The following is a 17004-nucleotide window of genomic DNA, read 5'->3' on the forward strand; positions in this document are numbered from 1 at the left end:
CAAATGTCGCTCGCTGAATTGAGGACGTGGGCATTATTTCCTTGTAATTTCTATTCTTTGTTTTCTCGGTCTGTCTTTTAGTTTAAGTATTTTTATTAAATCGAGAGACTTCATTAGTGTCTATAATAAAGAGAAACACGCAATGTTGAGATCACTGTCATTAATTGTATTGTACCAATGTAATTCATTTGCATCAATTCCTGCGAGAGAATTGCAAGCCCTTCTGGCCATGTGACCAACTGAGACAATTGTCCAGTCCGTCAAGGACAATGTCCTTCGCCTACCTCTAACGAAGGAGTTGATATTCTGCTCCATAACAGCTTGTGTCGGAATTCTGGGCAATAAACTGGTAGACTCAACAGTCGAGCCGAAGACTGGCATTACGTCCACTGTAGTTGTGTCGTCGCAGCAGCTTGTATGCACGTCAGTTGGCGCTGACACTACGTACCACTCTTAAGTAGTGAGGGGGCTCATGTTTGCCGTGTCGCGCATACACATAGGGCACTTTTCACTTACCGTGTCCGTCGGTCCTCTTACAGTGACTACGGTATAGGACACTCTCCCCTGATGCGTGGACTCTCTCTACGGCGATGGAACACGCTCGTGGAAATTCCAAGAAGGCAGTAGTCATAGCACGGGATGTTTGAGAACACACTTGTATTTTACAGGAAGGCGCTGTGTGACATAAAGATGTCCCCTATCCTTGTACAAATGAGGTACCTTTCTATACCTGGTAACCTATACGTATATAAACCTTTAAATTGTAACGATTGTTTCTTTACATTTACAGGACTGCGTCATGAAGAATGCAATAGCAGCAGCAGTGCGTCTCTGTTTGATGGTGACAGTGTTGGCAGCAGAGCCGGACAAGGAAGATGATGACGGAGGTCAGTAGGGTGTCGCTCTGAACCACACGTTAATATTTAATTATTTCACTGTAACCGTAATGTTTCATACACTATAACTGTGGCTGCCTACTTTTCCTGAGTCGTGTTACTAGTTTAGTCAGTTGCAATGTATGACAAAGATATTGCTTTCATACTGGTCTTTCACGTGTCTGGTTGTCAAAGGAAAACTTGGCCCCAAGTAGTCTTGCAAGCCCCCTTCACATATGCTGCCTTTATTTCCACGCATGTACGTTAATCTTAATTACATTTATATTAGTGGTCACTAAGACATTAATGTAAATGAAGGAAGTATGGGGTGCTGCGTAGTAATTTGTTGTCACTAGAAATCAAGCAAAGGAGTAAACAGAGAAGTAAATAGCCCAGAATACTTTCGATAAACTGGACGCAATCATCAAACCGAATATTCCAATATGCAGAGAGTTGATGCAGAGAGTTTACAATGAATGTGTATTTTATTAGTTCTGACATATATTAGACAAATATACAATTTTAATGACAAAATTATTCAAAAATTGGAGACTAACTAGCGACCATTTAACAAGAGGCATGTTAGGACTTTCTGGGGTGGCAAGAAAAGAAACAAGCGAATCAGGCAACAGACTGGAATGGAAGACGTAATTCTGACTTCAAAGAAAAGGAGTTGAAAATGGGAGGGAAATGCAACAAGGCTAATGGATGGTAAATACACCAAGGATGTTGTGTGCTGGATTTGAAGTCATAAGATCGAGACGACGGCGTATAGGATAGTGGGTAAATGACATTAGAACACATTTAGGAGCAGCATGTATGGGCATAGCCGAAACCACTAATGTATGGGAAAGTCAAGAGGAGGTCCTTATCCTACAGTGGTTGTCAAAAGTGTAATGATAATAACGAAGATCCATAGTGAACAGCTTTAAATTGTTTTGCAGGGAATTTCTGAATTTCGTTCTCAATTCTGACATCTTTTAAATTTTGAAAAATATTTTTCAATGTGATATTTCCCACATGTCTGTTCGAAGCGTTCTTTCACGTGAAACGCTTTAACATTATAGCCTAGCTTTATCATATCATTAAATAATTTCTTTTCAAGAACGTGTAAATAAAATGGAATTGTGCACTAGGAATAAACCGACCGAGGTTGAACTGTTTTCAACAGCCTGGTCTTGTATTTGGGAGGATGGAAGCACGAATCTGCAACTAACCATCCATGGGCATCGGGATTGAAGTTGCGCATCATGCAGCTTATTGCGCACAGTTTGAGTCGTAGCACAACGCCCTGTGCCTGCACGAAAAAAGCATTATTCAACATGGTGGCGTTGCTGTCAGGGTTCCTCCGAGCCAAAATCGGTAGTCAGCGGTCATCCACTGCAGTAGTAGCCCTTGGGCGGTCTGAGCATGTCATCGACGGTTCCTATCTCTCTGTATCTCCTCCATGTCCGAACAACATCGCTGTGTTTCACTCCGAGACGCCTGGATACTTCCCTTTTTCGGTGCCCTTCCTGGCACAAAGTATTAATGCGGACCACGGTATTGACCATCTAGGCATGTTTGAACTACAGGCGACACGAACCGTTAACCTCCTTCCAAGTGGAATGACTGGAACTGATCGGCTATCGGACACCCTCCATCTAATAGGCGCTGCTCCTGCATCGTTGCTTACATCTTTGGGTGGCATTAGTGACATCTCTGAACGTTCGAGAAGACTGTGTCTGTAATGCAGTATCCACGTCTACCTTCAGGAGTTCTGGGAACCATGGTGATGCAAAAATTTTGTTGTTGTGTGTATATGGAACTGTAACAAGCTATTCCATAGACAAGCTTCTGAAGGAGTGATCCATCATGGCGTATAAAATAATCATCCTTATAAAATCAAACAACTGAAAATGTAGGATGGAATGTAACAATATTATGAGGAGGAAAGTTGCTACTCACCATATAGCGGAGATGCTGAGTAGGAACTGTTCTTCTCATAATACCGTTTCGTTCTTATAAAATGTACACGAGTTGAAGATTCAGAATGAAGAACCAAAAGACCAACCATGCTGGCAAGACAAGTTTGTTTTGACGTGTGTCGCCAGGTTGGTTGGGCTTTTGGCATTTCACTTTTAATCTTTAATTTGTACACGCTCTATAAGGATGACAATTTTATGTGCCGTTATGGGTAATCCATAATGGCGTATGAAATTGTCATCCTTATGAAACGCTTTTGTAAGCCAGGCTATGGAACAGTAACAGTTCTTGTCTGCAGAGAAAGGGACCAAACCACAGGGGCATGAGTCCATTTTTCCTCACTCAAACAGCTCGCAGAGTAAAGCCACTCCCCAAAAGAGTCTGGGAAGTAAAAAAGGCGGAAAACTAACCGCTAACCACACTGAAAGACAAAACTAAAGAGGCAAGACAAAGGGGCGAACGTGCAGTGAAAGGATAAAAAGGGGTAGAAGGTATTAGAAGATTAAAGTAGATGGCCTGGGTTGGCTGATTGTATGGAAGAAAAAAGGATGCCACTCTGCAATACACTAAAATCTCCAGCGTAAAAGACACGGCTAGAGAAAAACAGATAGGCAAAAGACGAAGGCCAAGGCGAACAAATAGCAAATAGAGAGTGAGGGAGGGAGGGCGGAGGCCTGGGAGATAGCCAGACGCTCACCCTTAGATTGTGCGATGAAAACGAATAAAACGTAAAACTATTTCAGTTGATTCATTGTCTCCCAACATCACAGGCAGTGTGGTGACAAGGTTAAAATGGGCCACAGAGCGGCTAAAATTGAGCAGTCAGACAAGATAGAGACGACAGTCAACTGGAAAGTACAATGGCACTGAGGTAGGTTTCTGCAATGGGGGAGGTAACCATAAGTCAGCCATGTATGGGCGATGTGGGGCTGGCAAGGACAATAGAGTCACTGTGAGTGGCATGCAGGACTGCCACACATTCATTGTCTGCTTCACAATACGGAATTTATTTGGTGTACTGAGGATGCACCATTCAGCATCCCAGATCCCAAAAACTGTACAGTGTAAGAGCAATTGTAGATCAATTTCCAGTTGACCGATCTCCAGAGTTTTACTGGTAGCCTGTCAGCAAGTTCATTGCCCGGGATCCTGACATGTCCTGGCGTCAAAATGATGCACACTGAATGTCCACTGTTTCTGAGGGCATAAAGAGACTCCTGGAGAGTTATTAGCAAAGGATGGCAAGGGAAGCACTGGTCGAGAGCTTGTAGGCTGCTTAAGAAGTTTCTACAGGTGATGAAGGACTCACCTGCACAGGAGTGGATATGCTTAAAAGCTACCAACTCTGCAGTAACAGCCCTCAGGGGCTCAAAATTCATTTGCTGCGTACAGGCTTGGCGACCCCAGGGTTCCTGAGCTGGGGACTGGTAAGTGCCGCCAGTCCTCTGTCACCGTAGACTCTGGGCATTCTTCAACGATCACCGTGCGGCGCGGAGGTGGAATGTTGTGTGTCTCAGGGAGTGGGGATCTTGGCTTGACCGCCCGGATCGCGAGGATGGAATAAACCTCTATAAACAACACCTCAATCTCAAGGTGTGGTGCGTGCTGATGAGATGCATGGCTGTTGAAGTGGAACAGTCGTTAACGGGCAACCTCTGGGGAACCTGCCACACCTCAGTTGTATAAGGCTTACCTAGGCACATGGGGCTCTGTCTAGGTGGACTTCTAGTTCCCTAGCTGCTCGTGGGACCGAGATGGATCCTTCCAAATCCGCTTTTCTTCCTCCCAGCGGAAAGGGTGGGCCGCTGGAAGGTTCTAAAACCCAGCCTCTTAAGAGGGCTCGTGCAGTCAGTCCCCCTGACTCCGGCACTTCTTTGACAAGTCCAGTCTTAGGTAACAGAATGCGTTCTGGTAATCGGAATGTGTTTCCCATTGTGAAACAGAAGGAGGGTAGTTTCGAGAAGGTTTCACCCTTCTATATACAAAAGTGATTGGAGGGAATCTGTGGCTCCTTAAAATCGGTGAAGCACTTACGTAATGGGACCTTGCTAGTGGAAACTTCCACTTCCCAGCAAGCAACTAACCTCCAATCTGCTAAATGTCTTGGAGAGTATGCCATAGACACTGAACTGCACAGCACCTTGAACTACAGCAAAGGTGTTGTGACATGCCGGGATCTAGTTGACATTCCCAAGGAAGAACTGCAACGTGAATGGGCTCCGGAAGGTGTCGTTGATGTCCAACACATCATGAAGAGGGTTGATGGCAATCTTGTCAAATCCGACTCCTTTATTCTGACCTTCAGTAGCACAAAACTTCCTGAACATGTTAAAGCTGGCTTCCTTCGCCTTAGTGTGAGGCATTATTTCCGACCCCAATGCACTGTTTTAAATGCCAGCGTTTTGGGCATACCACCTTAGGATGTAAAGGCGAAGCGACTTGTGGAAACTGTGGTAAGGCTTCTCATGAAGGAGTTAGTTGCTCGTCTCTGGCTAAATGTATTAATTGCTCTAAGAACCACCCTGTTTGGAGTAGGGACTGCCAAATATTTTTAGAGGAACGCAAAGTCCAGGAAATAAAAACAACCCAGCGTATCCCCTATGGGGAGGCCAAGAAGATCTATAAGTCGATCCAACCTCTCACATTTGCTACATCTTTTTCATCCCTGGTTCAGAAGCCTACTCGAAAAGTCGATGCCTCAATGCAGACCGAGGTGGTGAGTGTTGGCACTAACACCTGCAGCTGTCTGTGCACTTGCAACGCAGCCAGTGTTTCAGAGCCAGTAGCCCCTACTTGAATGGCAGACAAAGGTACAGTGGCGAACTTGGGCCAGCCCCTGGCGCCTCCAACGGCTGAGGCTGTTCCCAAGCCGAGTGCGCCAATTACCACTCCCACATCAGCTCCCCCAAATCCCACCAAACCCAAGCTCCTGTACAGCAGCAACAGCGGGTCAAATCCCGTGGTAAACCATCTGAGCATGCGGATGTTGTTTTACGTGAGGCTTCATCTGACTCTTCCCCAGAGTTGATGGAATACGATGTATGTGTGGGGCAATCATCTCGTCCCACGCCTGCCCCTCCACCTGCTGTGGTCTCCCCACCCAGTCGGAGAGACAGGATGAAGGTGCTACCCCCAACAAAGATGGCTCCCATACTTCAGTGGAACTTGCAAGGGTTCAGGACACATGTGGAGGAACTTCGTCTACTCTCTCAGGGTAGACCACTGTGTCTATGTCTCCAGGAGACATATTTCCATCCATCATACTCCCCTGAGATACGAGGCTATACACTCCACAAAAAGGACGACCTGAGTGGGGAGAGAGCTAGAGGCGGCGTAGGTATTTTCGTCAGGACGGACTACCACTCCTCGCCTCTCTCACTTACGACGACTTTACAGGCCGTCGCTGTGTCCGTGCACGTGCGTCATCCATTGACTGTATGTTCACTTTACTTGCCCCCACATGATGCACTTGATGAAGTGGCCCTCACCGACCTTCTTACACAGCTCCCCCAGCCATTCATTATTTGTGGTGATTTTAATGCCCACAATGTGCTTTGGGGCTCTGCAATTACCTGCCCCAGGGGTAGAGCAATTGAGAGGCTTCTCCTGTCATCCTGTGCCTACTTGCTCAATGGAGGACAGAGTACTCATTTCTGCACAGCGACTGGGTCGTTCTCTGCCACTGATCTCTCGCTTTGCTCTCCAGCTCTTGCTGCCAGTGCTCAATGGGAAGTGGTCGCTGACTTGCATGGCGGTGATCATTTCCCAATCTGGATTCACTTGCCAGATGACGTGGGCCCCGAAAGGAGACCACCACGATTGGTGCTCAGTGGAGCTGACTGGACACTTTGTAGCCAGTTGGCCCAATTCGAACACTGTGCGAATGTTGAGGTGTGGGTGGATCATATTACCAAAGCGGTCCACCACGACGCTGCAGCATCCATTCCACAGTCCACAGGCTACCGGAAGAGGTCACCTGTGCCTTGGTGGAGTGCCGAATGCCGCTCTGCAATCAGGACCAGGCATGCGGCTCTGTGTCGGTTCAAGAGTCGGCCGACTGCTGAGAATCTGGCAGCCTTTCGGGTGGCGAGAGCAAGATGTCGCCACATTATTCGTGAGAGCAAGAAGAGGTCATAGCAACAGTTCCTGAACACCATTAATCGTTCCACCAAAAGTTCCATTGTGTGGGAGACCATCAGGAGAATTTCTGGCAGAGGAGGGAGGTGCCCCATAGCTGCTGTAACGAATAACGGCACTCTTCATGCGGATCCGCGAGACATTGCCCAGACTATGGCAGCGTATTTTTCCACAGTTACTGCAACAACCAGTCAGGATCCAGGTTTCCAGCGCCATAGAGCGGTTGCTGAGAGATGTAGTCTGGACTTACAGTCCACCTCTCATAAAGTTTACAACTGCCAATTTTCTATGTGGGAGCTGGATTCTGTATTGTCTGGAGCTCGTGACACATTCCTGGTCACGACAGGATCCATTACAGTTTGCTATGGCACCTCACAATGCGCAACAAAGAAATCCTCCTCGCACTTTTTAATGCCATTTGGGCGTCGGGTCCCTTTCCTGATGCGTGGCGTGAGGCAGTTTTAATTCCTTTTTTAAAACCTGGGAAAGACCGCGCGAGCCCGAGTAGCTACCGTAGTGTTGCCCTCACTAGTTGCATGGGGAAGACCTTGGAGCGGATGGTCAATCGCCGCCTTGTCTGGATGTTAGAATCCCGGCAACTCCTTAGTCGCTTTCAGTGTGGGTTCAGGAGGTTTCGTTCCACCTTCGATAACCTTGCCCTCCTGGAGGCGGCTATACAACAAGCTTTCCTACGCCGTCATTCTAGGTGTATTTTTCGACATCAAGAAGGCCTACGATTCCACTTGGAGGCGTCTCATCGTGAAGCAACTTCACGAATGGGGTTTTTGTGGTTCTCTTCCTCTTTTTATTCAGTCTTTCCTCTCACCACGATATTTTAGATACCGAATTGGTGACGTCCTGTCTGATCGCTTTGAACAGGAGAATGGTGTCCCTCAGGGTGGCGTTTTAAGTGTGCCTCTTTGCCATCGCTATTAATAGCATTACATCCATAATGAAAAGTCCTGTCCAGTGTTCCTTGTTTGTGGATGATTTCTCTTTGTTTTGCTCGTCTTCAAGCCTTGCAACGACAACGCGTCAGTTGCAACTTACTATTAGACGTTTGGATGACTGGGCGCAGACGAGTGGTTTTAAGTTTTCCACCGAGAAGTCTGTATGTGTTCTTTTTAACCGTTCTCGTTCGATTTTAACCTTTCCTGAGTTGAGGATGAGGGACACTATTCTTACTTTTAAAGACACGGTGAGATTTCTGGGGCTCATTTTTGACTCGAAGCTTATGTGGTTACCTCGTCTTAAAGACCTGAAACGGCGGTCGCTTCAGGCTTTAAGTATTTTAAAATGTCTTAGCCACAGTACATGGGTAGCTAACAGGACTTGTCTGCTCTAGTTTTACAGGGCGTTTGTGCGATCTCGGCTCGATTATGGGTGCACGGTGTATGGGTCTGCGAGGCACCATTAAGTGCTTCGGTTGGCCACTGGGGCATTCCGAACTAGCCCCATACCAAGCCTCTGTGCGGAGGCTGGTGAACCGCCACTTCATATGCGGCGACGGCTACTTACGGTACGCCAGGCGTATAAAACGTCCACACCATACACACCTGCATACCATACCGTTGCTCAGCTTTCTCTGGCACGGTTATTTCATAACCGGCAACGTGCGATGCAGCCCTATGGAATTCGCGCACAAGATTGCCTCGCTGCGATGTCTATGGCTGGTCTTCGTGTTTTACGTCGCGGTTGGAGCAGATCTCCACCTTGGCTACTCCGGAGACCCAAACTTATTTTAGATTTACTAATTTTAAGAAAATAGCACACCAAATTTTAGATTCCAATCTCTGTTTTTTAACATTTTAGATGTGCATCACGGTTTCACCATCGTTTACACTGATGGCTCCAAACAGGAGAATTTCCTTGGCTGTTCTGTGGTGTTCCCTGACCACGTTACCCGGATTCGCCTCCCTGCTGAATATACCGTTTTTGCAGCAGAGCTCCACATGATCCTGAAGGAACTGGAGCAGATGAATCGTATTCAGGGCAATCGATTTCTTCTCTGCTCCGATTCTCTTAGTGCCTTACAATCACTGCAGAATCTGTACCCAACTGAGGAGATGGTCCAGCTGATATATAACCAACTATACTTGCTCCAACGGCGGGGTAAGGAGGTATCCTTCCGCTGGGAGCCTGGTCATGTCGGCATATGGGGCAATGAACAGGCCGATCGGTCTGCCAAGGAGGCGTGCAGAGAGCAGGATGTGGTCCAGTGTCCTATCCCCTTGCAGTCTGTCATCTCTGGACTCCACAGGAAGTGCATGGAGTTGTGGGAGGACTAATGGCTGGCGGTGACGGCCAATAAACTGCAGTCGGTAAAGTTAACCACTCGGCCGTGGCGTTCCTTCTGCCGGTTGCTCAGGCGGGAAGAGGTGGCCCTCACACGTCTTTGGATTGGGCACTGTCCTCTCACACATAGCTTTTTATTACGGCGGGAGAATCCTCCGTTTTGTGATGCCTGTGGTGTGCACATCTCTGTCCGGCGCATTTTAACAGACTGCATTTTATACCGTGATACAAGGGCAGAAGCACAAGTTGATGAAGATCTGCCTTGTGTTTTAACTAACGATGAGACGTGTGTGTCTAGGGTTTTTAAGTTCTGTGATGTGTCTGGACTCTGGCCTAAACTTTTAGGCTGGAGGTTTTAGTGTATTGCAGAGTGGCTGACTCCTCCCTTTTTTTCTTGCAGTCAGCCAGCCACTTCCATGTGCTACGTTGTTTTAGCTCCCTCTACCATTTTCTTCCCATGTTGTCCATGTTTTACTGCTGACACCCTGCTTCATCCCACGCTTCGGTGTGGTTGAGCACATGTTTTTCAACGATTGTTCCCCGTGTTTTATGTTCCGTTTTATATTACTGTTCTGAGTTTTTTCTTGACACCCGTCTCACTATGTTACTGAACGGGATCTGAAGACCTTGCTGTCGTGCGCCCAAAAACCCCTCTACTATTACTACTACTACTCTGCAGTAACAACACTGCAGCCATCCAACTAGGAGCATAGTTCAGTATGTCCAACGTGAGCATAAGCGAAGCCAACGTGACCATTGATCATTGAAACATTGGTGTGGACTATTTCTGAGTGCTGGAATGCTGAGAATAGAGAAAAATTGCTGGCGGAGGGTCTCAGGTGGAACTGCGCTTTTTGGATCGTGCGATAGGTTCAGACTAAGCTGGGGACAAGGCATGGACCGTGGAGGTGTATATGAGTGGACCTGCAGGCAAGGTGGTAGAAGGAAAGTGTTGAGTTCAGTAAGAAGCGACTGGGCAGAGACTTCAATTGGAATCCCAGATCTGGACTGCCATTGCAGAGGATTCGATAGGTTCAGACTAAGCTGGGGACAAGGCATGGACCGTGGAGGTGTATATGAGTGGACCTGCAGGCAAGGTGGTAGAAGGAAAGTGTCGAGTTCAGTAAGAAGCGACTGGGCAGAGACTTCAATTGGAATCCCAGATCTGGACTGCCATTGCAGAGGATTCGATAGGTTCAGACTAAGCTGGGGACAAGGCATGGACCGTGGAGGTGTATATGAGTGGACCTGCAGGCAAGGTGGTAGAAGGAAAGTGTCGAGTTCAGTAAGAAGCGACTGGGCAGAGACTTCAATTGGAATCCTGGATCTGGACTGCCATTCCAGAGGATTGGTCGCCTTGTTAGGGAAAGGGCACAGTAATTTGGATGGTGAAGCGAACTATGAATGTGTGCAGTGTAATTCGAAAGCAGCTGTTGTCACCTGATCCGCAATGTAGCACCCCAGCTTCCAAGATCAGGCAGTCTTTGGGCTCACCGTATGTTCAAGTAGCTTGCACAGAACATTGGTCAGGCTGATAGGACGATAGCTACCCACTTCTAGCTAGTTTTTACTAGGCGTCAGCACTGGAATGGTCATACTTTCCCGCCATTGCGACGGGAATTCGCCATCGCTCCAGATGCGATTGCAGGCAGCAAGGAGGTGGCGCTGGTAAACCGCTGCCAGATGTTAAATCATTTGGGAATGGATGTGGTCTGGTCCGGGATATGTGTGACGACAAATGGCAAAGGCACAGGGTCATGGTGGCGTGGACCAAAAGGTAGATGTTGTCGTTACACCTGCTATTTTAGGAGATGAATGGCGAGGCAGTAGTTCTCAGATGAAGAGGTGTGAACATAATGTTTGGCAATGCGCTAAGCGATTACATCTGGATCAGCCTTACAACTCCATGTGAGGAAATTCCAGATATACGTGCAGGAGTCTGGTATCCCTGAAGGTATCAGAGCCTGACCAAAACCTGCAAAGGAGAGGTTTGTGTTCCAATGGTGGAGACATATCATTCCCAGCACTCCTACTTCCTCGTTTGATGAGCTGATGGACATGAGTATGCAACCGTTTGAAGGGAAAGAGGTACTACAGGGATGGGTAGCGTTTATGACATTGAGGGCCTGCCTACGGTCTCTAATGGCTGCAGTTATTTCTGGCGACCACCAAGGCAATGTCTTCCACCTGGGGCAAGCTGAGGAACAAGATATTACCGATTTAGTTGCGGCTACAACGGTAGTAGTGATGGTCTGGATCACCTCATCGATGTTGCCATCCATCGGTGATTCAGCGGTGGTAGTGTAGGCGAAAGCGCCCCAGTCAGCCTCAGTAAGAGCCCATCTAGGTAAGCGTCCAGGTGAGTGACGTTGGGATAGGAACAGGAAGAGCAAAAAGTTGTCACTACCACACAAATCGTTGTCAGCTCTCGCGTGGATAGAAGGGAGAAGGCAACGATTGCAAACTGAGAGATCAGTGGCTGAGTATGTGCCATGTGCCACACTGAAATGGGTGGGGACACTGGCATTTAGGAGGGAAAGGTAGAGTTGAGTTCGTAAATCCTCGACATCTTTATCATAGCTAGTAATCTTGGTTCCACCCCACAAAGGGTTAAGGCATTAAAATGATTCAGAAGTAGAAAATGTGGGGGGGGGGAGTAGGAAAATTAGTGCAGCAATACATGGTAGGCACTTCACCATCTGGGGGAAGGTAGATCTTATAGATGGTAATTTCCTGTGTTGTCCTCTCCCTGACAGACACGGCTTCTAAAGGTGTTTGATGGAGCACAAATTCGCTACATAGACATACATACAAACTCCATCTGACATTCTGCTACAGTCAGGATGGTTTTTGTAGTACTCCCAATAGCCACAATGGGTGAGGTTCGGCATTATGCGAAGCCAGGTTTCCTGAAGGGCAATGCAAAAAGCAGGTGGAACACTTGAAAGTTGTCATAACTCAGCCAGGTGACAGAAAAAACTGGCGCAGTTCCAGTAGAGGATGACGCTGTCAGTCGTATTGGAAGTCATGAAGGGGCCAAGGAGGCAGTTAACACCTCTGGGTCAGCTGCTGCCACCGGTTGAGTGCTGGTATCCAGGACCTTTACATCTGGAGTCTCGGCAAGATCTAGGTCCTTTGGATATGCTAGAATCTCTACCTCATCCTCTGACATGGAACTGTTAGGGAGTGGTGGTGCTGGTGCCACGGGAGTGTCCTGTTTCTTAGCAGACTTCATCTTCATCAGCTTGCTCTCTCGCTTCTCTTTAGGGGCTTGCTGGGAGGACTTCTCCAAAGTAGCTTCTGGCGTAGTGGAAGACTGTGAAGCCCTTTGTCCAGCAGCTTGTGGATCCTTCCGTCACTGCTGAGTGTCCACCCTGGGATTGCTGGAGAGTTCCAGAGGTTCCCCTTTCATGCGAGAGGAGTTGGAGGAGGCTGTTGCTTCTTTAGCTACGGTGTGGGAACCAAGGTCCCCATCATTTAGGGAGGCGTTGCCCTCAAAGTTTTGGGAGCAACAAATGGAGAAGTGCCCTCAACCACCAAAGGGACAGGATGTAATAGGGTTGCCCTGAGGGCCCACTGTACCAAGGTAGAGGCGAGGAGGCTACTGTCGCCAGTGAGGGTGATGTCAACATAGCTGCAGCATAAGTAGATGTCAAGAGAATGGGGTGCAACCATTCATCTTTCTGTTTAGCCTCTTGGTAAGTCAGCCAGTGCAGGGTCTTGTACTCCATAATTTTCTCCTGCTTTTGGAGTACTGTGCAGTCTGGCGAACAGGGGGAGTGGTGCTTTCCAAGTTGATACTAGTGGGAGGAGGTGCGCATGGAGAATTGGGATGCAGTGGACGTCTGTAGTCTTGACAGGTGGTGCTGGAATTGCAGTGGGGAGACGTGCCCAAATTTCCAGCATAGGGCGAGTGATATATGGTTTTACATCATATATCATCACCTTGACCTATTCAGACAATGAATCACCCTCAAAGGCCAAGATGAAGGCCCCAGTAACACCCCTACTGTCTTTTGTTCCCTTATAGATGCGCCTCATCAAGTGAACACGCCGCTGCTCTAAATTGGAGTGGAGTCACACTGCAACAGAAGATCATGATTTAAAATAATCCCCTGGACCATGTTGAGGCATTTATGAAGGGTGACGGGAATGGGAATATCACCCATCTGGTCACAGGCGTGTAATGCCTGGGAGTGGGCTGGGGAAACTTTCTGAATGAGGACTGCCTCATTTCTCATTTTCGACAATGCAGCCACTTTCCCAAACATGTCTTGCAGGTTTTCGACAAGAAATAGAAGCTTTTTAGCCAGAAAGGAGTCCCCATCTGTTCTGCTACAGTCTAAATACCTTGGCGAATAAGGCTCTCTCTTTTCTTTAGTCCTACAAGCCTCCAATTGGGTAGCTAGGGAGGGGAACGATTTAGGGTCATTTCTGTCAGCATTGTACTCTACCTTGCCTTTCTTAGAGACTGCTGGCGCCATTCAGCCACCAGTAAGAGATGATTTGGTCCGTTTCATTGCAGGTCATCCACCCTTATGCCAACCACTCTGATCAGGGGCTCTCCCACAGGTGCCACCAAGCCACAACAAAAGCCATCTGGCGCGATGACCATTGCCAGGAGTCCTGATGGCCGAAGATGATGAGCATCTACTCCTTGGCATACATGGGGAGTTTGCAGCTCAGGTATCAGCAATGTTGATCCCTGTGTTGTCATGGGGCTACAACCAAGAGGGTACTTGATGGCCCCACCACGACTGACTGGCTGGTGCGCTGAATATTGGATACAGAGAAATCCAGTTTTGTCATGGAGGCAAAAGAGGACAGCGGAGAACAGAAGAAGATGCCATACCCCAGAAGGTGTCCTCACACAAACAGCTGAACTGTGGGTGGAGTCGCAGAGCCATGACAATAAATAGCGCAGAAGATCTAACCACCCTATGGATAGCAAGTCCATCACGTAATGCATCCTTCCCAAATGGCCCGCGTTCCTGTAGAATTTTGAAAGTGTGAGGTCAAATCCTGAAAGGGAACCAGAACTAATTAGGTCGAAAAGTGGGAGACTCCTTTTAGTCGCTTCTCATGACAGGCAGGAATACCTTGGGCCTATTCTAATCCCTGAACCCGCACGAGAAGCTTTAACTGCACAACGAAAATTGCAGTATAAGTATTGAAAAGTTTTTATATTAAACATTATTTATCACAAGTTTTACATTAAAAAGTTTATTTAATAATCTGCTAGACTGATTGAAGGAAAGTGCCACCATTTATCGAGTTAGAGAAATGCAGACTGTCGCACAGACATAAGTAGTGCAATTCCGTATGGGGGAAAGCAGAGGCGATGGAACGTGTAGAATATTGACATCACAGCCTCAATTTGAAAAGCTAGGATCACATTGGATCTACTCAGTTTTTCACCGGAAACTGTATTCGTGGACTGCAATAAGACTGGAAAACTTCAGGGCATTGGAAAATTTCGAGTTACATAATACTGTTGTTTTGGTGAACTGCAAAATTTATTAGATAGCTGGAACGAGCTTCTGGCTCCCAGTTACATGCGCAGGTACGACTGTAAATACCATGAGTCCTGATCTCATAGACTCTTTAGATACACTAATAGCATCTCAGCAAGCAAAATTTCCTTGGAGCAGATGTTGCAACGAATTCAGCGATATCAAGGTAACAGACGCCGAAATGTGGTAACCATAAGCATTACGACCCCTAGTCTTTCCGTGTTTCTGACAGCAATTTTTGTAGTTTATTTTTGTCTCAAACGTAGATATATCCATTCTCAGGGCCTACCGAAACATGAGATGCCTGTCAAGTTGTTAATTAACGTAATTCGAGATACGTAGATTAAGAAAAACTCTAAAAGTAGTGCAACTTGGAAAACGAAATTAAGGTAATGTAGGATAACTGTAAAATGGGTTCAGAAAATCAAAAGTTAAGATTAATGGTATAGAATTAGGAAACAAAGAGAAAATACATCAGAGTCAGCTCTCACAAGCAAACGAGTTGATGACATAGTACAGTGTACAGTTTTGTATATAAATCTATGAGATGATTGCAGAGGATAATCAAAGGTAAAAATTTTTTGGAAACGGGGAAGGAATGTTACGCATCAGAATAATTTTACTGTACGTTGAATTTACTTTACGTTGAATTTATTGAAAAGTTCTGCCAGGCAAGTTCAGAACAGAGTAGGCCAGCTCTGGGCCGGTGTCCTACTGTGAATGTTAACAGGAGGTGTTGCCGATGTGACCCACGTCACAGCATGAAGCGAACATTGCCACACAAACTTCGAGTGGGGGAAGGCAGAAATGTAACCGTCGCAGTGCTACGCAACACAGTAATGTGTAGTAACACTTAGTAATTTTATCGACAGACCGCCACTCTCAAGCCAAATGTAGGCAGAAAGACCCAAGTTCGGCGACGTAGAATAATTATAGAATTGCCACAGAAAGGTAAGGAGGGATGACAGGACCGACAAACGAGGGCAAATGTGTCGATACACCTAGTGCCACCGCGTCATAGGCGCATCCTCGGCACACATTCCGTTGTGCTGCCATTCTGTCCAAGTAGACAGAGCCCGAGAGAATGGCGATCTACTGAGTTTCAGTGAAACTATGACAAACTGATCGATGATGATTCGCCTGCTACCACCTGCTTGCTGATTCGCACACCGAGACGCAGCCAACCTGATGCTTAGTACAGACTTCGCCTGCCCTTGATGCCCACTGGAATATCGCAGATAAAAACATGGGTTTGCGTCCAGCCTCCTTCACTACAGGCCATCATGGCTTGCAAGCTGTCATCTTCACCCCGACCAGGTGTCGCCCGTTTGTACAGCCCTCTGGTCAACTTGTGAACATTTGCTGCACTTGGTCGCTCCATGGGGGATGGCCAGGGCCTAGTCTTCACGGTAATCGACGTCCTGAACTACATTCGGATTTCCTCACCTGAGCAAGTGGTGGGCTTTTTATGAGAGCACTGTAGTCGGAGCTGCAGTGTATCAAACCACGTCTGCACAGAAGATATCTTCTCGCCCTTCTGCTGCCGCCAGCACAGCACGCAGCCGTGGCTCACTGCCCTGCGGGGTGACGTCGCAAGCCGCTAAAGAGGCAAAGGCACTTCTTTGTGGCACATTCTTACGCCCAGCCGCCGGCTGTCGCCTTGAAGGTAACTCTGCAAACTCAAGAGAAGGAACAAATCTTATTACAAATACCAATGTGTAATTGACGCCTCTGAGCGTAAACTGGATCACTAATCCTCACTCTGTGCCAGGCCTCCTGCTTAAAGTGCAGCCCAAATTCCTTGGTTTCGCAACAGATCTATGATCACTTGTTCATATTCGATGCTGTTAAGTGCATCTCCTCTACTGAACAAGTACTCATAGCTCTTAAATTACGTATTTTAGAGCCCATCTTTATTAGACAATTTTTCCTGTTTTGGTCAATACTACCACCACTGAAAGTACACTATATGATCAAAGGTACCTGGACACCCCCAAAATGATACGTTCTTCATGTTAGGTGCATTGTGCTGCCACCTACTTCCAGGAACTCCATATCAGACACCTCAGTAGTCATTAGACATCGTGAGAGAGCAGAATGGGGCGCTCTTCAGAACTCACAGACTTTGAACATAGTCAGGTGATTGGGTGTCACTTGTGTCATATGTCAGTAGTAACTTGATACCTTGAGCACACTCGCAGATAATTTAGCAACATTTT

At 47.1% G+C, this 17004-nt stretch overlaps 1 protein-coding gene across 1 annotated transcript in view; it reads left to right on the plus strand.

Annotated features, from left to right (window-relative positions):
* The first annotated feature begins 805 nt into the window (after positions 1-805).
* Positions 806-17004, plus strand: part of LOC126418994 (uncharacterized) — a 154443-nt gene continuing 138244 nt past the window's right edge. The window contains exon 1 of the mRNA XM_050086040.1: positions 806-887. Within this exon, the coding sequence (XP_049941997.1) occupies positions 839-887 (49 nt within the window). The 5' untranslated portion in view covers positions 806-838. The remainder of the gene's footprint in view (positions 888-17004) is intronic.

The sequence above is a fragment of the Schistocerca serialis genome, chromosome 9 (assembly GCF_023864345.2).
Source record: "Schistocerca serialis cubense isolate TAMUIC-IGC-003099 chromosome 9, iqSchSeri2.2, whole genome shotgun sequence".
Lineage (NCBI taxonomy): Eukaryota > Metazoa > Arthropoda > Insecta > Orthoptera > Acrididae > Schistocerca > Schistocerca serialis.